The sequence below is a fragment of the Myxocyprinus asiaticus genome, chromosome 2 (assembly GCF_019703515.2).
Source record: "Myxocyprinus asiaticus isolate MX2 ecotype Aquarium Trade chromosome 2, UBuf_Myxa_2, whole genome shotgun sequence".
NCBI classification, from domain to species: Eukaryota; Metazoa; Chordata; class Actinopteri; order Cypriniformes; family Catostomidae; genus Myxocyprinus; species Myxocyprinus asiaticus.
Window position 1 is genome coordinate 54,128,696 of NC_059345.1, and position 23,224 is coordinate 54,151,919.

Sequence of the window (23,224 nt, forward strand, 5' to 3'; positions counted from 1 at the left end):
TCTGGAATGCAAGGGAGGGCACTACTTACACCATGTTAGATAGAAATCAATAATGCATTAACCACCTTAGAAAACACATGAAACGACAGGGCAAGTGTTCTTTTCCTAGCAAATTTGGACAATGAAAGGGCTGACATCATTTTGTATTAACCTCACCTAGCTCTGAATGCTCCACAGGACGGGAAAATAATGATATAAATTGATTATTTCACATGTGCGCCTTAGAATTCAAAATCCGTTTCGAGCCTACTGTAACAAAGGGCATATTACGTGTTAAATGATGGCATAAACAACAAGGAGAGAGAGAGAGGTATGGGGTAACAATAAAGATAAGAGAATGTGAGATAAGGAAGAGAGAGAGAGAGTGATGGGGCCGCCTAGATTTCACTGCTAGGTCAGTGAATTGGTCCAGACACAGAAGAGTACAGGAAAGTTAAATGTGACCTCCCTCCCCAATGTTCCCAGTATGTTCGGATAAGCAAGCTAAAACATGACACCACAACTAACATTACACCTTTTTCAATCTTTTCTATCGCTGCTTCATCTAACTCACCCCTCCTCTATCCTCCCTCCCAGAAAGAGAAAGAAGTAACCATCTTTTGATAAAAGAGCTTGGGTCAAGCTCCGGCTGCAAGCCTACTGCTGAGATGGAATAGCTGTGAACCAGAGCCATATGTGATGCCATTCGATCTTCAGACACACACACACACACACACACACACACACACAAAGTTCATCACCACTGACACCAACATCTGCCCTACAACTACTCTCTAAAGACGTGCAAATGTGTCCACATCTTGGCCTCGGCATCTCAGGCATCCTGGTGAATATGATATCCCTGACTGAAGAATGCCTTCATTTCGCTTTGAGCACTACATCTAAATGGCACTCTGAAGTGAAGCAGGTCGATACAGGGAAACAGAAGCATCAGCTAAAAATACATATATCTAGCATGATAGTATTACAGTGTAGGCTGAATAGTGTTGGTGGTTACTCAGAAAAAGCTTGAGGATTAAGATTTAAAGATTTCATAGATTAAAAATAAAGAGATGCCCTTACCTGTTTGTTGTACTTGTTGATGGTTTGGCTACTGTACTCAGAACAGTGGTCTGATCCGATGGATATGTTATCTCCAGTGCCGACAAATGTGTTGGCCGGTGGCAGGTCCTGAACAGCTTGGTGCTTTTTTCCTGCCGTGGGGGACTGTGGGTGCAGCTGAACAGTGGGCAAGGGTGAGCTGGATTTGTAATGGCGAGCAAGATCTGGGCTACCTGGGCCACCATTGACAGAGCGATAGCGGCCCATTCCTGGACTGTCTGACAGTTTCTCGTTTACGCCATCGTAGCGCTGCCCATTTGGCTTGGATGCCTCAACAGTGACAATGCTACTATACAGAGGTTGTTTAGACTTTTTCTTATTCTTGTCCTTCTTGGGTTTTTTGCTTTTGTCATGTTGCTGTGGTGTGAAGAAGTCTTCGTGGTCTTTCTTTCCAGCCTCATAGCCGTTCTTGTTCTTGGGGCGGCAGTAGCGTGCCATGACCACCACCAGGATAATAAGAATGACTGTCATGATACCTGACACAACCCCTATGGCGATGCTCAGTCGTTGCTTTCCCAAATCATAGTTGGGGTCACCTGCAATGTCAGCATTAATTGGCGTGCCAAGGCTTCTTGCAATTTGCGCTTCCACAATAGTGAAGTTGGAGAGTGTTTCATTGACATAGATGTGCACCAGTGTTGTGGTGCTTTGCGATGGAACCCCACTGTCATTAACTTGCACAACCAGGCGATGCAGGCCAAAGTGTTTTTGTTCTAGTTTGCCTACTAACAAGATGACACCTGTTCCTGCATCAATTTCGAACAACTTAAATGGATTGCCGCCAACTATACTATAGCTAAGATTAGCATTGACACCTGTATCAGTATCTGTAGCTGTGACTGTCCTGACCACTGTTCTTACATTGCTAGAGGGGGGGAGAAGTGTGTATGAGCTGTTCATGGGAAAAGTAACAGTGGGAGGATTATCGTTTTCATCCACTACGATGAGAGACACTGTGGCCGTTGCAGACCGGGGTGGCTCGCCTCCATCAACAGCTCTTACATGTAATGAATATGTGGTTTTTTGCTCGCGGTCAAAAGCCATGGCTGAGTAGATGGTCCCTGTGTTGTTGTCAATCGAGAAAATGTCCTCTTCCTTCTCAATGTATAGACTCATGTCTGCATTTTGTCCTTTATCGGCATCCATGACTGTGACCATGCCAACTGGGCTGTTGGGTTGCAGGTTTTCCTTTACATAGAAAGTGAATACATCCTGCATGAACTTTGGCTCGTTGTCATTTTTATCTGCCACCTGGACTACCACAGTGGCTGAGCCCTGCATAACAGGCATGCCTTTGTCTTTGGCAATAACTTTGAACTCGTAGCGTTCCGTCTGCTCCCTGTCAAGTATGGTGTTGACACGGATGTCACCTGTGTCTGAATCAACGGAAAATATTCCGTTCACAGAGGAGTCCAGGGAGTAAGCGATTTCTGCATTTTTGCCACTGTCTGCATCTAAGGCCACTACTGTGACAACACGCTCACCAGGAGCATTGTTCTCAGGAAATGAAACTTCCACTGTGCTTTTGCTAAAAATGGGTGGATTATCATTCATGTCCCCAACTTTAACTAATAATGAATTATTGCTAGAGAGACTAGGGCTTCCAGAGTCAACAGCCACAATGACCACATTATACTCCTGCACTGCTTCATAATCAAGTGGTGCTGACGTATGGAGAAAGTACTTCTTTTTATTCATTTCACCCTCTACCTCACTTGCTGGTTTGAGCTGAAATGGAACATCACCCACTACTGTGCATGTCACAATACCATTAGGTCCCTTATCACGGTCTGAAACTTGGACTAGAGCAACAGGCGTATCAACATTCACGTCCTCTGCCACATTAGCCACGCCATCTTTGAGAAAAATGCGTCCAATTTTTCGAATGTCAATATTTGGAACGTTGTCATTTTCGTCTTTGATGTTGATGATCACTGTGGCCTTATCAGTCTTAGGAGGTTGGCCACGGTCACGTGCCATGACTGTAAAGCGAAGCTGGCTGACATCTTCGCGGTCAATTCGATGCAAAACACTGAGCCAGCCAGTGCTTTCATCAAGCCGCAGCAGTCGCCGCACTGATTCGGTGGCTGCTCCGAAAACATACTCGATTTGTCCATTCACACCAACATCAGTATCACCTGCTTTTAGCTGGAGAATGGGGGCGCCAGGGGAGCTGTTTTCTGGCAGGTCTGCCTCATACACGCTTTTCTCGAAGCGTGGAGTGTTATCATTCACATCTGTGATCATTACCCTAAGAATGGCTTGGGAGGAGCGTGGGGGGTCGCCCCCATCTCTAACACGCAGAGTCAGCTCATAGGAGTCGCGCTGCTCTCTGTCCAGAGCCCCTTTGATAATTAGCTGCGGCTGCTTCTCGCCGTCTGTGGTGTCAGCAACTTGAAGTTCAAAGACGCTGCTACGACTCGCCCCCTCGTCAAATCTCCGCTTGCCAGCGTGAGTGTCAACACTGCCGGAGCCTGAAATGCCAGTTCGTCTGATGGAGCTATCGCCGTTGTCCTGAATTAACTCGTATCTCTCAATTCCGTTTCTACCGAAATCTCTGTCGGTGGCCGTGGGCAGCAGATAAAGTGTGCCAATTGGTCTGTTCTCCTCCACTGAGAGAGTAAGAACGGGAGAGGGGAAAGACGGCGTGTTGTCGTTTATGTCTAAAATAATCACTTTGCCCTCGAAGAGATCGACCCAGCTCTGAGCTGGCCCTATCACGGACACTTCGAAATCTATAAAACATTCGTTCTCATCAAAAATCATTTGGCACTGCGGCAGCTTTTCGCGGTCTATCCGCCGTTCGTTCGTGCTCAGGTCTCCGGTCATGTTGTCGATTTTAAAGTACTCGGAGCCGGATTCTAAAGTAAAAGTCACATCCATGCCAGCCGTTATGCCGAGGTCCGCGGCTACATTACCTACACGGACATCGGCGGGACCCTCCTCAGCCAGGCTGTATCGAAGCACTTGCTTGGCTACCGGCTGACTCAGCAGCTGTAGGATAAGAAAGCAGTATCTTAAACAGTCCACAATGCCTGTAGTCCTCATTGTTCCTCGCGAAAAAAAAATGAACGTTAATCTATTTGAACGTGTTTTTTTTTTTTTTTTTTTTTTCCTGACAAAAAAATTACCTTCTTCTTGCTTTGGTTAAATCGTTTCGCCACCGGGACACCTCTCTGTGGTAACCAAACTCAGGCAGAATAGTGCATTATTTTAAATCATTTTTTTCCCCCTCTAATCCTAGGCTCGCACTATTCCTTTATTTCCATTGAATGCATGCAACACTAATCAAATTGCGTCTTTAAGTCCTGTTCCTTCAAATTCATTCAATGTTATGCTTGAAATAAACATGCCAGAAAATACTTGCTGAGACTACTCCGTCTTTGCCATGACTTGTCATCGACGGGAGTATTTTCATTAAATGCAGCAAAGCCACATATTCAATCCATTGCGTCAAATCAGTTAATAGGCTTTTAAAATCCAGCCTTCCCAGATTCGGACTCTCTGCTCCTTATGATTTCCCACGAAAAGGAATAAAAACTGCAAGATGGAACTTCTTCGCTTCTTGTGCCACTGGTATAAGCAGCAAACGAACTGTCCTCTCCGCGCCTGTCAATACACAGGAGCGCATTGATTTTTCTCCAGTCCACTCAACAGCGTCTAATAGTTCTCTCACTTGCACCAGAAAGGGGGTAAAATCTCCGCAGTGCCACTGTGCCGTTCAGTGTCACGGCAAGATGCAAAATCGAACGAGTAAAGGAGTTCAAATCCCGGCAGAGATGCTAGGAAAGTGTCTAAAATTCCAGCGCGAGGACGGTCCCTCTGTCCAGCGCGCGCCTCTCACCTGCAGCAGAAGCGCGTGTGTATCTGCAACACTCTGCGCGCGAGTCTCTCTCTCTCTCTCTCTCTCTCTCTCTCTCTCACACCCTCTCTCTCGCTCTGTGTCTCTAAACCATTCGCGCTGCGCTCCGCTCCCTGTGCGACAAACAAAGCTCAACTTGATCGCTTAGTTTTAGTGTGTGACGGGGCGGACTGGCCATCGGGAGAAACGGGACTTTTCCAGTTAAGCAGAACGGGCCACAAAACGGCGCCGCGATATGTCGAAGGGGGCAGCGATATGCAGAAAATGACAGCGACAACCCCCCACCCACCCCGCTCAACAACTTTTGTGCCAGTTTCTATGTAAACTCCACTGCCGATTTCTCTTCCCAGTCCGCCCCTGGACGAGGTTCTCTTCTTTTTGGTTCACAAGGGCAGTTTATTGCAAAGTATTGTGTAAATGGTTTACTATCCGGAAATGAGCAATTGGTGAGCGTTGGGTTTGGAGATGTGAATGGTTATCTAGCCTGCTTGGTCCAGGGGCTCCTGCTATTTTGTTGTTGCTGTGTCAGTATTTTTTATATTATTATTATTTCTATTATTATTATTATTATTTATTTATTTATTTTGCACTCATAGCAGTGTGGTCTAACATATATATATATATATATATATATATATATATATATATATATATATATATATATATATATATATATTCTTTCTTTAAAAAAAAAAAAAGTGTTGTGTCTGCATGATGTAGCCTAAAAACCACCGGTAGACATTACTCTCAAAATCCACAATTCGATTGCTATCATAGGTATTTCATTATTCGGTAGAATAAAAATATATTAAATCTTGTTTTCGTCTTACTAATCCCTTCTGTCTACACTCCGCCCTTCCCAATAGTAGTCTTTTCATTATCCCATTGGCATCCCACATCGTCTCTGTTTCGGTCTGTTAGAATGTAAATTATGTGTGTGGTCGTTTGTGGTGTGATGCTTTTCTTCAGCACGAGTAAATGTCTGCGGTGTGTGTCCTCTACTACTTTACACTCATCATTCCATCTGTTGTGGACTTCTCTTTTTTTCTCGCAGAAAAGGCACCACGGACAGCGACGCTCGCTTGACTCACTGGTGGAAAAGGAGTGAGTGCGGTGACTCTTGCGGCTCCCTGTGAAAACTCCGTGACCAAAAGTCTGATTTGAGTGTGTCACTGCACAGCGCAGAGGTGCCATTTTATATTCCCTAGTAATTTACCTGTTTAGCTAATATAAAAACAGCGCATCCCGATTATGTTTAAGTACTGCAACAAATGTGGATGGTTGGGTTTTAAGGAATATGTGTGTACGTGTGCGGTTTGTGGCCAGCTAAATTCTGACTGAAAGGGTAGAGCTGACTGAACTCCCAGCGTGCGGTGAGGGTGTGTCGGACTGGGGCTGTCGCCTGCAAGAAGGAAGCCTCCCCTATTCTTCATATGAACACTGCGCCAATTGTCGCTTCATAGCGCCCTCTGTTGTCCACTTGTTATTATACTGAACAAATTAGTCATGTATGTTGTTGTTAGGCTGGATTTGTAGCATGTATAGATAGCAGAGCTTACCTGAGATACTTGCTTCATCTGTGCATCTGATCTACTTTCTTTCAAATGTGTGAGTCAAATTCGGGCACCACTTTCACTTCTATTCCCTGCAGTCCGTTTCTCATTTAAAAAAGTACTGTCACTCATTAGGACGTTAATGACATTTGAAATGAGTGCTTTCAAAAGCCACTAGAGGGTGTTACCCTTTTTAGTGTGGAGTGCACAGAAGTTAAGAGGTCAACTTTTTAATATAGAGTCATTATAGAGTCATAATTTTTTTTAGGCTGTTCTCAGGTAGAGATTTTAAGCTGAAGTAGGTTTTCCATGCTATTTTGCTTGAGGGTTCCTGTTCACAAAAATGGCATTCATGACTGAAAAACAGCACCTAAACCATAAAGTGAGCAGTCAATAAACTTTACAAGCACATATCAGCAAATCTTTGATGGGATTAGGTTTATGGCTTACCTATAGAAAAGTTAATGACACTATTGAAACTATAAGAGAGGTGTGGAGGATGTTTTAGACAATTAGATGCCAATTTTATTAGTGTGTGTCAGCTGTAAATGATGTCAGACTATTAACATTTTCGTTAGTTAGTCAACCTTTCCTAGAGTTGTCGGGCAACTTGCAGAGTTCCATTCAGGCTAAACAATCATTGAAAGTTATTCAATGTATTCTACTATGGGCTACTTTGTGCAGGGTCAGATATTTCAAATTGTGGGGGCAAAAAAAATAAAAAAAAATAAAATAAATTGTCCTCATAATGTAACATATGATATAGTTCTTAATGGGATAGTTCACCAAAAATGTAAATTCTCTCATCATTTTTGTCACCCTCTGTTGGTCCTTACAATGCAAGTGAATGGTGACCAGACCTTTAAAGTTCCAAAAATCACATAAAGGTCACATAAAAGTAATTCATAAGACTCCAGTGGTTAAATCAATATCTTCAGAAAGGACATGATAGGTGTGGGTGAGAAACAGATCAATATTTAAATCCTTTTTCACTTTCACTTTCATTTTCACATCCTTTCACTTTTTGAAAGTGAAAGTGGAGATTTATTGTAAAAAAAGGACTTAAATATGATCTGTGTCTCACCCACACCTATTATATAGCTTCTGAAGAGTTGGATTAAACCACTGGAGTTATATTGATTACTTTTATAAGGCCTTTATGTGATTTTTAGAGCTTTGAAGTACTGGCCACCATTCGATTGCATTGTACTGACCTACAGAACAGACATATTTTTCTAAAAAAAGCTTTGTTTGTGTTCCGCAGAAGAAAGGAAGTCATACACATCTGGGATGGCATGAGGATGAGTAAATGATTTGATTCTTTGTATTAATCTTTTTATTATTATTATTAATTTGAATAAACAAAAATGCACCTGAAAATCAAATAATGCCCCTGAAAATCAAATCCTGGGGGAAAATATGGCCATTTATATAAAAAGTTAATTCCTAACGCTGACTTTGTATTAGGACAGCACAATTAATCGAATATTAATAATAATTACAGCTGTTGCAGTTTGCTAAGGCAAATCTGACACGTTTAAATTAGGCTAAAAGCAGATCAGTGATGCTCACTATCTAAATTATACTGTGTAAAATGTATTCAAAATGTGAATAACACTTTATGTTTTTCATGCAAATGAAATATTAAAGCAGTCCAGGAACACTGTTCTCTAGTTGTTTTGATTTGATGCATAGCCTACATAAAAAATATGGCATGCAACTGCCCCACAAAATAAGTATTTTAATGTAAATTCTATTCATCGATATGAATAATCAGTTATGATGTTCATCATAATTGTGCAGCCCAACTTTGTACTATATTATCCTGGCCATAAAAAAAATAAAAAAAATCCAACAAACTACTCAACACTGCTGCAATGGGGTTTTAAAGTACAGTCGCTAAGTTGCTGAGGGAGTGAAAGTACATTTTGCATTTTTCTCTCTTCTGACTACCGTAATCCATCTCTCTCTATTTTTGACTCTTTTGGAAATTCATGGAAGCAGAATAGTGGATTTTCTTGTTTGCTTTTTCAGCAAATGGGAATGCAAAACTAATATGCTGTCCCATATCATATTACCCTGCCATAGTTCACTCCCGCCTTCCAAACTCACAGTTGATCATGAAAACAGTTGTAGAACCTGGCAGATGTGAAAAGTGTACATAGAAAAGTTTACTATAATCATAATATGAGGACAATAGAGATCCAATTAGATTAAAGGGAATTAAAGTCAAATTATTAGCCTTAATAAATAATACAAGTTTTTAGAGAGAAACAGATTCATATCTATGCATGATTGATAATAAAGTGCCAAATCTCAGAGAGTGAGAGCTGGAGTGAGAACCTGTGACAAGAATAACTCTGCTTCCACACATTACATTGAAGAGGTGCCACTGAAAAGTGTTACTGCAACTTTTACAAATGTGATGGAAGCTGTTCAGAGGAGGCTGTATCCTCTCATCTTAAAGGCTAGATTTAATCTAGAGTGACAGGTGGTATCTGGTGTTTTCAACCCTGTATTGGAGTTGATTAATGTGTTCACAAGACAAACAAAGGGTGACAACCCCTATGCGGGTAGACACCATTTCCATACCTGCTCAGCAACAATCTTTGCAGTGATTAGTCAATCATTTCTTCTAAACTGTTAAAAGATCAATGAAAGAAAAGGCAGTAAACAAGGAAAAATGTTGCTTCAACATCATGGCTTTTATGGAGCAGATCCTATCTTGTGGTCATTTTAAATGGGATCATCTTAAACTGGCAGATTGGAAAATAATTAGATGAGCATTGTTCCACATGAAAGATTCATTTTTTTTTTCTCTCTCTCTGATCTGTCATGTGCTTTGCCAAACAACCATAACAATCCTCCCAGCAACAAACACACCCACACTCTTCTTTGTCTTTCTGCTTTGTTTACTGCATGTAGTTGGATAAGATGGGTGGGCAGTAACTTACACCTGCTGCTTGCTAGGACTTTGTACAATGGTAGCACTCAACTTAATCTCCCCAGGCCAGCTGAAGGGAACCACTAAAACTAGTCTGGTGCTTCTGTTGGGTTAAGAGTCAATGCTATTCTTTGTGGGGTTGGAGTGGTAGGCGTAGATGTACTGCAGTCCTTGCAAAACAGTTGGAGCAACACTTAGTAAGATGTAAACTGGGTGTTTAAAGTGCATTGAAGTGCTTGTTGACTGTATTTTCAGATGTACTTGATCATATTTTCACTCAAACAGTGGCCTGTGAATGTATGGCTAATTGAAGCCCTGAATTGGTCATGCTGTGACCTTGAGTAAAGTGCTTTACCCTGATTTATTCAAAGGGGGATGTACAAACATGCCACCACGCCCCCTCTGGAACTTCTGAGGACTCTCAGGACTTTCAAATAAGTCCTGCTCTAAACAAAGTGGTAACCTGCAATTATTACCTTAAGCAGCTACCTTATCTAACCCTGAAAATATTAATTTTGGTGCTGTAATCTATTGAAGTCAGGTTGATTCAGTCATATTAAATAATGCTTTTTCATTGAATAAAACCAGATAATTTAGATGTTACCACGTGAAGCACATTTTTATGTTAAACATAAACTGGAAAAAATAACCCGGTCTCATCACGTCGTAAAAATATTATGAGACGGTGAAATTGTAAGACATTTGTAAGAAACTAGTTGGCTCGTACAAAAACATATGACTTATGAAAACAAAGAATAAACAAACATGTTATTATGATTTCTCCTAGCAACCTAAACTTAACACTGAAAAAAAAAAAAAAAATGTTGAGCAAACTGAAAATCAAGGCAACATGATGCAGTAAGATTTTTGAGTTCTCTGAATAACTGTCTTAATAATTGTCCTCAGTAACATTGCTTTGTTTAGTCATTGTAAATTTGTTCGTTTACTAAATGCAAAAATTCTTGTTGAGAGTACTACTAATTTCTTGTTCAGCCAACTATCAATTCGCAATATGAGAACTTATGAGAACTTTCATTTTGTAACCATTTCAATTACAATTTTACATAAAGTTAACTGTAATCTTTGCCTCTGAAGAGAGGTATGTCTTACAAGGCAAGGCAGTACGCACAATTGTTTGACATACACACACAATAGACCTTTTGAGGAGACACATTAAAGACAACATTAGGGGGAATATTGTTGGTCTAACGTGTTTTTATGTAGATGCAAAGTAATTCACGTTTCATATCTGTGACCAAAAAAAAAAAATACAAAAAAAAAAACATAAGCTGGATAAAATGAAATTTCATTTTTTACAGTGTTACCCAAACCTTTACCACAGAAAGAAAAGAGAAACTTTGGGGGTTTGAACGAGTGTTCATACAAAGTTTAACCCCTAAAGGCCGGTTTATACTTCTGCGTTGGACCTACGACGTAGGCCAACATGTTGGTTTACATTTACAGTTCTGCGTTGGTGTGTCTGCATCGTTTTGTGAGTACACACAGCCAAAATGCTATTGTATTGAGAGAAAATGCCTGAATTTCTGAAATAACTGTGGATTTCATTAATAAACAAAGGCAATTCAATGGTATTTGTTGATTCAAAAGTATTTATTAAATTACTGAAGCATTAAAAAGGAGTTAAAATGTATTTAGGTACATATTAGTTATTATATATGTTGCCTGCAATGCAGAGAGACCAAACATCAGGCATGTATTGTATGATTTGCTTAAATAATAATAAATAAATAATGTGGCATATTTTGACGCTCTGTGCGAAAAATAAAATCGAATTAATCAATAACAGATTGTTTGACTAACACACATTGGGTGTTGTTTTAATGCTTAAAATGTATGCACTCTTAGAAAAAAGAAAAAAAAAAGAAAAAAAAGGTTCTTTGTTGAATATTTGTTTTTGTAAATAGTTTTGAACACTACACTACGTTGCTTTTGTATTTACATTTCATACTGCAGAAAAAAAAAAACTTTTACAATGTACTTCTACAGCTTTGGGTTTGATTAGAATAGGATAAATGACAGATGATCAGATCCAATGTCCCTTCTCTTTTAGACGACAGGTTTATCTTAGTATTAATTTACAGCCTATGGTTTACCCCAGTCGCTGCCAGTGCTCACGACCACAGAGGTCGTTCCCCAGTCGCTGCCAGTGCTCACGACCACAGAGGTCGTTCCCCAGTCGCTGCCAGCTCTCGTTGAGCCTCCCACGGCTCCGCCTTCTATGGCTCCACCCCTCGAGCCTCCTATGGCTCCGCCTTCCATGGCTCCGCCCCTTGAGCCTCCCACGGCACCACCTTCCATGGCTCCGCCCCTCGAGCCTCCTATGGCTCCGCCTTCCATGGCTCCGCCCTTCTATCCTCCCATGGCTCCACCTTCCATGGCTCTGCCCTTCGAACCTCCCATGGCGCCGCCTTCCATGGCTCCACCCTTCGAGCCTCCCACGGATCTACCTTCCATGGCTCTGCCCCTCGAGCCTCCCACGGCTCTGTCTTCCATGGCTCCGCCCCTTGAGTCTCTCACGGCACCACCTCTCCTGGCTCCGCCTGCCTTTGAGCCTCTCCTGGCTCCACCCTCAGAGTCTTCCACGGCTCCGCCCGCTCCCCCAGAGACTCCTCCTCCAGCGTTTCCGCCTACTCCTCCAGAGACTTCTCCTCCAGCGGTTTCGGCCGCCCTCCCAGTGACTCCTCTTACAGCAGCTCTGCCCGCCCCTCCTCCTGTGGCTCTGCCGCCTGACCCAGTCCCCCGATCTCATTTCAAATCCTAATGTTTTCTTTCTTCTGTGATACACACAAGTTATTTTCCTCTTAAAATCATGGTTAGGTTTAGGTTTTGGGTTTGGTTTAAGGCAGATTTATATTTCTGCCTCGAACCTATGCCATAGGCTACACGTAGCTATTAGCTATTAGGCCTTGTATGTATAAATACCCTCTAGTTTAGTTCCTTTTTTGTCAGTTCTTGTTAGTTGTTGTTTTGAGTTCCCATTTGTTGTTTCACTGTCATCATTTTTATTAAAGCCTGCACATAGATCCTACATCTCCTGTCTCATCTCAGCAACCATCCGTTACACAATCATAGCTGCTGTAGTCTGCATCGACGCTACGCACAGTTACAGATTTGAAGAGGTGCACATCAGGCTACACTGCAGCTATGGCATAACCGCCGTAGCTACGTGTAGCCTATGGCATAGGTTCGAGGCAGAAATATAAATCTGCCTTAAACCAAACCCAAAACCTAAACCTAACCATGATTTTAAGAGGAAAATAACTTGTGTGTATCACAGAAGAAAGAAAACATTAGGATTTGAAATGAGATGAGGAAAGTGTATTACGAGTTACTGGCATATGTCATTCACTTACATTGCATAAATAAATATGGAATGAGCAACCAGATTTGTTCACGGATGTCAAATAAAGTGTTGGATAGCAAAAATGTTATGCCTTTGAAATTCCGATTATTGATGGGTTAGTCTAACGAATTATTATGAGTTGTCATGTTGGGAAATATTTTTTAACCTAAACATGTGCTTCATGTGGTAACATCTAAATTAGCTGGTTTTATTGAAGTCCAAAATATCATTTAACATCACTGAATTAAACCTGAATACATTAGGTTACACCAACAAAACACATTTTTAAGGGTTAGATCTTGTAGAAATATCTCCTTAAGTTAATGATCGCAGGTTCCCACTTTTTACAGTGTACAGTGTGGATACAATTTTGGTTTTAAGATAGATGCACATGTTTTAGATGGGTTAAAACTCTGGAACATAAATCTTCTCTAAATTAAGTCTTACTAACAGAGTATAAATTAGTTTTATTGCTCATTATTGTGACACTGAGGCAAAAGGAAGGCACAGAATTTGTGCCCTTTCCCTGACTAGCGACGGCACTGACAAGCAATTCAGAACTGTAGATTTACTCTCCAGCAGCCCCCCAGCTCTGACTATTTATAACTACAAATGTTTCTCCCAATTTGCTGGGCCATCAAGTTAGTCTCATTGCAGTAATAGAGACCTTCATATGCCAGCCATACACATTGGTCTTTCATGATTCAAATGATGAAGGAGACAGAGTTTGAGAGGACGAGGATGGCTTTGTGGAAAAGTTCATTAATCCAGCCGATGGCTTTTGTGCGGTAGATCTTAACATGGCTGTATGCAAATGATGTGCATGATTTGTTCTTCGGCACTGACTCATTTGAGTGCTTTGTTCAGTGATTTGTAAAACACATTGCTCATTTGAATGATTCAGGCATTGGAGTAATTTGTGTCATGTCATCTGATACTGTATGTCATGGTTTAGTCACGGAGAGAAGACACTAGCTCCTTTCTCCCACCTAAACTCTTGTACTGGAAGTGCACTATGCTTTAACTTCTAGAAGTATTTTCACATTGTTGTGTGTGCGTGTGTGTTTGGGTTACAGTTTGTTAGTAAAAACTGCACTACATTTAGCTATGAATGAGTCAGTGTTTTACATAGATATGCCATAGATATTTAGATCTTAAAACAAGAAGCTTATTCATAATGAGAGGCACTATATCATCACAAATTGTGATGTAGAGGGGAACGAGAGGGTGGCTTAAAGAACGTCAATGTGTCAAAATCACACCATTCGACTTGTGGGAAGTTTACAAGCTGCAAGCACATGTGTGATGCTCTTAGCAGAATGATACAAAAAAAAAAAAAGAAAAAAAATGACATACATCGTTTAGCTATCGGCAAGTTATTAGTTTGGTAGTTTCACAACATTAAATTAAATTAATTTGATATCCTGTAAATATCTTAAAATACTTTATTGAATACAGACAGTTAGACAGATAGACAGAGACAGACAGATCATAGGTAAATAAAAAAAAATAAAAAATAAAAAACTTATCCTATACTCAAATTATCACTCTAATTATTTACTGTAATACATTTTTTTGTAATTTTCTCCATAGAAAGTTTTGTAGTCCATCGTCATTCCTGGAGTAATTTATTAACCATTGCCAGGCCCTCTGTCACATACAAACCCATGCCTTGCAAAATTAAGTTAGACCCAAATAACTGGATCCAAATACATAATGGCTTCAGTGGAATCTGGTAATGACACTTCATAATCTTTTGTGCCAGACTGGTATATGAATTGTGTTTCTTGCCTGTACATTTTAATGCCTGGTATCTAGACTGATAGTGACTCAGAACCAGTGAAAATATGTCATTATAAATATATACGCTTTTCAATGTACAAAATAAAATAAAAATAGATTCTAATATAAACAGGATAGTTCTAAATCTACATTCTGATTAGATGAGCCATGATTGAAGATGATGTAAAATGCACAACCACGATTGCACATTCTAAATTAGCCTATTATTTAAGTTTCTGTGTTGCTAAGCAACCACAGAAACTGTTCACTTAGTAGAAGAATTGTTCATTCACATATTTTGTAATAATACATTTAACTCAACTTGCTTTGTATCTAAGAACACCCCGTACTGGTGGTAAAATAAGTGTAAAGCATGGCTTCTTGTGACTTATTGCATGAATAAAACAATTAATGCATTTAACGCATGTGTGTTTTTCAGATAATTTTTTACCCATTTTCGTTTTGTTCTTTAATACAATTGTATCCTTCATCTGAGTGATCCAATAATTAATTACTTTTCTTACACTTGCCATCTGAACACACACACACACACACACACAAAACATTTGGACTGGATTCGATGAGTTTAGGCTTTGTGACAAAAAAAGTAACACTTGTGTTTCTGAGTCAAATTTGACCCACCATAAGAAATAAATGGGAAAGACTACAACACAGAGCATTTATTTTATTTTATTTGTAAAATACAAATCAATAAATCAAACACAAAGCAGAACACAATCACACATAAATGAAGGGGTGAGACTATAAATCATCCACTATACAGAAAACACACAGACGCACACACACACACACACACACGCACGCACACACACACACACACACACACACACACACACACACACACACACACACACACGCACACACACAGGCACACACACATACGCACACACTCTCTCTCTCACACACACACACACACACACACACACACACACACACACACACACACACACACACACAGGTTTGTTTGACTACATTAGTAGTAGAGAATATCTCATAGGCTTCCATTATTTCATATAAGGCTAATGACATTTTCTATTTCCCAACTCTACCCCTAAACCTTAACCTAACCATCACACAAATGTGTGCACATCACTAGATTTGAAGATCAACATCATCTGACCCTTTTAGGAGCCTTTTGTTTTTTTAATTTATTTTATTTTATTTTTAATGAGGACATTTGGCTTTCACATGAGTAGAAAAAACCTGTCCACACATACCAGCCAAACCACACAGGTCTAAGTCTGAGTCAGACCCCTGTGTGACAAAGTTTATTCTAGAATTTTGATGTTTGAAATAAATGACAGGTAACACAATAATTGCTGCCTTTTCTTTGGGCACAATCAGATTTGACTGTGGCAGCATGGTCAGTTTTCACAGTATATTGGAGCATCAATGCAAAATCAGACACCTCAATACAAGTGGTTTAAAAAAATGCAAAAATTTGACAAATATACACTGGCGGCCAAAAGTCTAGAATAATGCACATATTTTGCTGTTTCGGAATGAAAATTGGTACTTTAATTCACCAAAGTGGCATTTAACTGATCACATAGTATAGTCAGGACATTACTGATGTAAAAAAACAGCAGCATCACTATTTGAAAAATGTCATTTTTGATCAAATCTAGACAGGCCCCAATTCCAGCAGCCATCACTCCGACACCTTATCCTTGAGTAATCATGCTAAATTGCTAATCTGGTACTAGAAAATCACTTGCCATTATATCAAACACAGTTATTTGGTTTGTTAAATGAAGCTTAACATTGTCTTTGTGTTTGTTTTTGAGTTGCCACAGTATGCAATAGACTGGCATGTATTAAGGTCAATATTAGGTAAAAAATGGCAAAAAAGAAACAGCTTTCTCTAGAAACTCATCAGTCAATCATTGTTTTGAGGAATGAAGGCTACACATTGCTTGAAATTGCCAAAAAAACTGAAGATTTCATACAAAGGTGTACACTAGTCTTCAAAGACAAAGGACAACTGGCTCTAACAAGGACAGAAAGAGATGTGGAAGGCCAGATGTACAAATAAACAAAAGGATAAGTACATCAGAGTCTCTAGTTTGAGAAATAGATGCCTCACATGTCCTCAGCTGACAGCTTCATTGAATTCTACCCACTCAACACCAGTTTCACGTACAACAGTAAAGAGAAGACTCAGGGGTGCAGGCCTTATTGGAGGAATTGCAAAGAAAAAGCCAGTTGTGAAACAGAAAAACAAAAAGAAAAGGTTAGAGTGGGCAAAGAAACACAGACATTGGACAACAGATAATTGGAAAAGAGGGTTATGGATTTTAATCCCATTGAGCTTTTGTGGGATCAGCTAGACTGTAAGGTGTGTGAGAAGTGCCCGACAAGACCACATCTATGGCAAGTGCTACAGGAAGCATGGAATGAAATGTCACCTGAGTATCTGGACAAACTGATAGCTAGAATGCCAAGGATCTGCAAAGCTGTCGTTGCTGCACGTGGAGGATTTTTTGATGAAAACTCTTTGAAGTAGTTGTAGTAGTAATTGTTTTCAAATTGTAATAGACATTTTTCACATTATTAATGTCCTGACTATACATTGTGATCAGTTGAATGCCACTTTGGTGAATAAAAGTATCAATTTCTTTCCATAAGAGCAAAATCTGTACATCCTTCCAAACATTTGGCCGCCAGTGTATATATATACAAGTATTAAAAAAAAATGCTACAATCTGACAAATATATATATATATCAGCAAAAAAGAAACATCCCTCTTTCAGGACACTGTTATTTAAAGATAATTTTGTAAAAATCCAAAATAACTTTACAGATCTTTATTGTAAAGGGTTTAAACAATGTTTTCCATGCTTGTTCAATGAACCATAAACAATTAATGAACATGCACCTGTGGAACTGTCGTTAAGACACTAACAGCTTACGGACGGTAGGCAATTAAGGTCACAGTTATAAAAACTTAGGACACTAAAGAGACCTTTCTACTGACTCTGAAAAACACCAAAAGAAAGATGCTCAGGGTCCCTGCTCATCTGCATGAATGTGCTTTAGGCATGCAGCATGGAGGCATGAGGACTGCAGATGTGGCCAGGGCAATAAATTGCAGTGTCCATACTGTGAGACACCTAAAACAGCGCTACAGGGAGAGAGGAAGGACAGCTGATCGTCCTAGCAGTGGCAGACCATGTGTAACAACACCTGCACAGGATCGATACATCCGAATATCACACCTGCGGGACAGGTACAGGATGGCAACAACAACTGCCCGAGTTACACCAGGAATGCACAATCCCTCCATCAGTGCTCAGTCTGTTCGCAATAGGCTGAGAGAGGCTGGACTGAGGGCTTGTAGGCCTGTTGTAAGGCAAGTCCTTACCAGACATCACCGGCAACAACGTCACCTATGGGCACAAACCCACCTTCGCAGGACCAGACAGGACTGGCAAAAAGTGCTCTTCACTGAAGAGTTGTGGTTTTGTCTCACCAGGGGTGATGGTCGGACTCCAGTTTATTGTCGAAGGCATGAGCATTACACCGAGGCCTATACTCTGGAGCAGGATCGATTTGGAGGTGGAGGATCCGTCACATAAAAGAATAGTTACAAATCTGAAATTAAAGACAGTCCCATGTTCAAGCATCATTCTTTATAGAAAACTTCCATGTATCCAAAATGTGCAAATAGGAATGCCAGTTTTCCCTTTCAGCTGAGTAAATACTGACAAAAAACAAAAACAGACAGATGGGTCAAGGTGCTACTCTGGCAATAGATATACAAGACGAGCTTGTCAATCTTATCCTTTGAGCTACATTAATTGTTGGTTGTCCGTAACCCTTGCGGACATCCAAGTATATTTATTCCCTCGCAAAACACCCCCATCCTTTCTCACGTCATTCAACGCAGCTAGCTCTGTCCCTGATTCACAGTTCTCACTCAACTCCCACATTAATGATACATCATAAAGAAGATGAACAAGAATTGCAGAACCTCTCATATGACTTCCTCTACTGTTTCTCTCTTCTCCCACCATTTGGCACCCTTTCATTTTCATCTCCATCCAAATCTCTTGTCTTGTCTTGTTTTTTTTTTTTTTTTGTCTAATCCTTCTCTCTTGTTCTTTGTCCTCTTCCATGTCCTATCACCTTTCCAGGATCTTCTTCCTCACGTCTTATCTTGGTCTTCTCCTAGCTCTAAATCTTTTATTTTCCTCCCACTGTAAGCCTATGCAGAAGTGCACAATGTTCTCGGCCCACTGTCTATCTACACATGACATGTGGGTGCTGAGGTTGGCACTTGTGTTCAAAGCCCAGGCAGCATAACAGCATGAATTACACTGCCACCCTACCCCATCCCACTGCTGCTTAATCAGCCCAGTCAATGAGGAGAGAATGAGAGACATAATGTTTGGGAGCATCTCTGGATTTAAATGTTTTTCTACATAAATGTGTACTAGATCAACAGCTTAAACCATTATCATACATTTTGTGCCGCTTTTAAAAGATGCAATGTCAAGTTATAACTCTAAAATGGAGACCCCCATTGTGTGTTTCATTCAGTTGTGCTGTCATTCTGTTGAGCTGTTTTGAAGTTGTCCAGTGGCCGGATTCATAAAAATGTTCTTAAGAAAAAAATTAAGAAAGTTCTTAGGATAAATTATAAGAAATTTGTAAGAACGTTCCTAAGTGCAGTTCTTGAAAAATTCTTAAGAAGTTCTCATATATTTCCTTAAGTACATCTTAATTTTTTTTCTTAAGAATAAAAAGCTTAGACATTGTCTGATCAGCCTGCTTATAGGCTTGCCTTGTCACATAGCCAAAGTCAATAATTTAACACTGCTAAATTGTAATGATATATTTATATTTTTTTAAAGTAGCAAGCACCTCGTGATCATTTTTTAATTTATTTTTTATGTGCGTTATAGTTTAATGACACTACCCGTCATAGGAGAATTTACATGCTTCTAACCATTTTATAACTTTTAATTTGACATGAAACTTGGGAAGCTTGATAATAATATCATGTCGGAAAGTATGAGGCGGGTAAATGGGAAAGGGTGGCGGAGACTGTCTCCATTGTGGCCAACATCGATAGGGATGTGGATGGTGGGTGAAATGTGAGATGGCATACACATCTCACACGATCTGTCATGGACCTGCCACATTAAAACCATGGTGAAGAAGGCCCGTCAGCGTCTTTACCACCTCAGGTGCTTAAAGGACTTTAAACTGCCGCCTATCGTGCTAAAAAACATTTACACCTGCACCATTGAGAGCATCCTGACAGGAAACATCACAGCCTGGTTTGGAAACTGCACAAAACAAGATAGACTGGCTACAAAGAGTGGTGCTATCAGCTGAGTGCATCACCCACATCAAACTCCGTGACCTGCAGTCCATCTACAGCAAACGATGCTGGACCAAAGCCAGGAAGATCATGAAAGACCTCAGCCATCCTAATAATGGACTCTTCTCTTTGTTGCGGTCAGGGAAACGCTTCTGCTCCCTGATGGCCAAAACAGAGAGAATGAGAAGGAGCTTCTTTCCCCAGGCCATCTGTGTCCTGAAACAAGGACAACACCAGGACTAGGTTCACTATTCAGCACCGCACACTTGAAGCAATATTACACTCTGCATTATCATATATTATATTATTATTATTATACATCTACAACATCACCTTTATAACATCAGCCTGTTGCAGGTCAACATTACTGCACAGTTGCACTTTACCTTGCACAATGTACAATCAAACTGTTGCTGCTACCACCTCTACATCTGTCATTATGCACTATTTCATATTCATATGCATACTTTGTACATACAGTATATATTTCTTCTTTCTCCTATTTTATTGTTTTTTATTGTGTTGTAAATTGTGTTTTTTTACTTCTATTTCTACTCCTTATCTATATATATATAATTTTATCATAAACTGTGGGGAGAAAAGTCGTACCAAGAATTTCACTACATGTCGTACTGTGTATGGTTATGTATGTGACCAATAAAACTTGAAACTTGAAAAAATAAAGTCTCAGCTTTCTAATATTCTAATGATTGTTTCTATGAACTCTAAAGTCGCAGAGAGAGAGAGAGAGCGCTATATGCAGCGCATCCATTAGCATGATCGGTCACCACATTAGTTTCAAAACAACATTTATTCTTTGAATTTGGTGATAACATTTACATGGTTTGAAAGCTGAAAATAAAAACATCATTAAACACAAAACAGTCAAAAACGTTTTTTGGTCTAAAATCACATTTCTACGTAAATAGCCCATTGCAACCTGAGACTCAACATGAAAAACCCAGTAAATTAATTAAACATCTTACATTTTAGAATTTAAGACAACTGTGAGGTTATCCTAACTTTAAGATGGTTTTAAGAACATTTTTTTCTGAGAATTTGAATGCTTCTTAAGTTTTTTCTTAAGAACAATCTTAAGAAAAAAGATAAGAACTTTCTTAAATAGTTTTTTCAGGAATACAAAATATACTTAACCTTTTTCTTAAGTTAGAAATTAAGAAGAAAATGGTAGTTAAGAAGAAATTTCTTCTTAAGAACAGTTCGTGAATCCGGCCCCTGGACTGTTTTTGCACCCATCTGTGCTATTTTTAATTGTTGGCCTTTTGTAAACATGGACACGATGGACGTCTTTGATCATATTGGTGCATTTCCGCAAAACACTGGCGATGTGCACTGCGTTTTAAGAGCGTACAAGCTTTTAAAAATGCATCTCATTCTGATGCTGCCACTGGATGGGTGAAAAACATGCAGTCCTGTGTGTGAACAAACACGGAAGATGTGAGATGTGAAGACCATCGTCTCTGCTTTGGCCTGTTGAAGCACCCAACATTATGGATTGTATTACAGTCACAATATGATTCAAGCTTTGCAAAGGAAATTTTATTGAAGGATGGGTCAGTTAAAACACTATTGGACTGCAAATCCATAAGTAAACAATGTTATACATGGATATTTCATTTGTCATGACTCTTTAATATTTTATGGTGCTGCTTGAGTGAACAGTTTAATATATTCAGATGAAATGTGTTGGGTGTATGTTATGTGTTAACCCTGAAGTTTAGTGTGAAGTTTGTTCATTTTCTTCAGACTGCATTTCAAATATTGCTGTATTGGAAGGGCTGGATTATGTTAGCCAGTCAGAACAGTGGGTATTTACATTATAGTCTTAAAGGGCCAGACAGCTTAAAACCGAGCATTTCAGACAGAGGCCCAGAGACAGGGTGGAAAATTATTTTTTATGACTAAATTAAAAACTGTTTTGGTGCAAAAATCTATACTAAAATTATAAGCGGACCTCAGGGAAGATAATACAAATTATAAAAAAGTATATGTCATGACCCATTTAAAAAAATACAAATCATTATATATATATTATTATTATATATAATATATACAGTATATAATATTGTAATGTAATAATGTAAGTCACTTACAATGTAATTGCAATGTGGAAAGTTCATAAACACTGAAATAAACACATTTCAAAAGTATAGCTGCTAGATATAAACATTTATAAAAAAAAATTAAAAAAAATAAAACATAAAAGAAAGTAGTTGGTTTCAAGATTTCTTTTTTCTTTGTAATTTCTATACTCCAAAGTACAATTTAAAAATCGTAATATTTTTGCTATAGCTTTTGGGTAAACAAGTGAACACAATAAAAACGCACTGGTATATGTATATCATGTCTTATAGGCTCCAGCACTACCTGTGACACTACATAGGACAAGTGGCTTTAGAAGATGGATGGATGTCTTACTGTTTACATTTAGTTGAAAAGACTTTATAACATGCTATTTAATGGCAGGTTACATTGTGACAGCGTACTCCATATAGTCAATATGTGTTCAGTTAACTGTATCTTTATTTTATTTTATTTTATTTTATTTTATTTTATTTTATTTTATTTTTCTAGGAAATATTTTCTAGGCATTTATTTATTTATTTATTGTAGCCAAGGCTCTAAGGTATTTGCCTATACACAAACTGACTTTCAAAAATAAATTATTTACTGGAGTAAAAAGTGTGACAACTAGCCCTTGTATCCCCTATATAAATGAATATTCAAGATGATAGAACTGCAAGTGTCAGATATCTGCCTAGTAACCACTCTCAAGGTGAATGTTTGCAGTGCCATTTGGACTGAGCATATATACTCCCTACTTTTTGGAATCTGACTGAAACGTGCACACTGATTACTATTTCTCAAAATCTCTCTCTTCAGTCACATTCTCACTTCATCCTTATGCAGTGCTGAGCAGTGTTGGGTAAGTTACTCCAAAAAAGTAATTAATTACCAATTACTAATTACATCTTCTACAAAGTAATTAAATTACTCATTACTAATTACTTTTCTAAAACCCATATCAACTTTGACCAGATGGACAATAAAAGGATAGAAATCAAATTATTATTTTAATTCTTTCAAATAAATCTTATAACATCAAATAAATTATTCTTGAACTGTTCCTAAACTGTTCCTAAGTGGTTAATAAAATCTAAAAAAAATTACCCAAAATCGATCACTCTCTTTATAATTTCTTCTTCAAGCAAGTACATTTGTTGCAAAAGGCTGTATGTCATGTAA

The 23,224-nt window shown here is 39.1% G+C and overlaps 1 protein-coding gene across 8 annotated transcripts in view; it reads right to left on the minus strand.

Annotated features, from left to right (window-relative positions):
• The window catches only part of LOC127452271 (protocadherin-7-like), a 173,952-nt gene extending 168,563 nt beyond the window's left edge, over window positions 1-5,389 (minus strand). For all 8 annotated transcript variants that reach the window (XM_051717631.1, XM_051717623.1, XM_051717614.1 and 5 more), the window contains exon 1: window positions 1,063-5,389. In XM_051717631.1, coding sequence (XP_051573591.1) covers window positions 1,063-4,149 — 3,087 coding nt within the window. In that variant the 5' untranslated portion in view covers window positions 4,150-5,389. The remainder of the gene's footprint in view (window positions 1-1,062) is intronic.
• Between the last annotated feature and the right edge of the window lie 17,835 nt (window positions 5,390-23,224).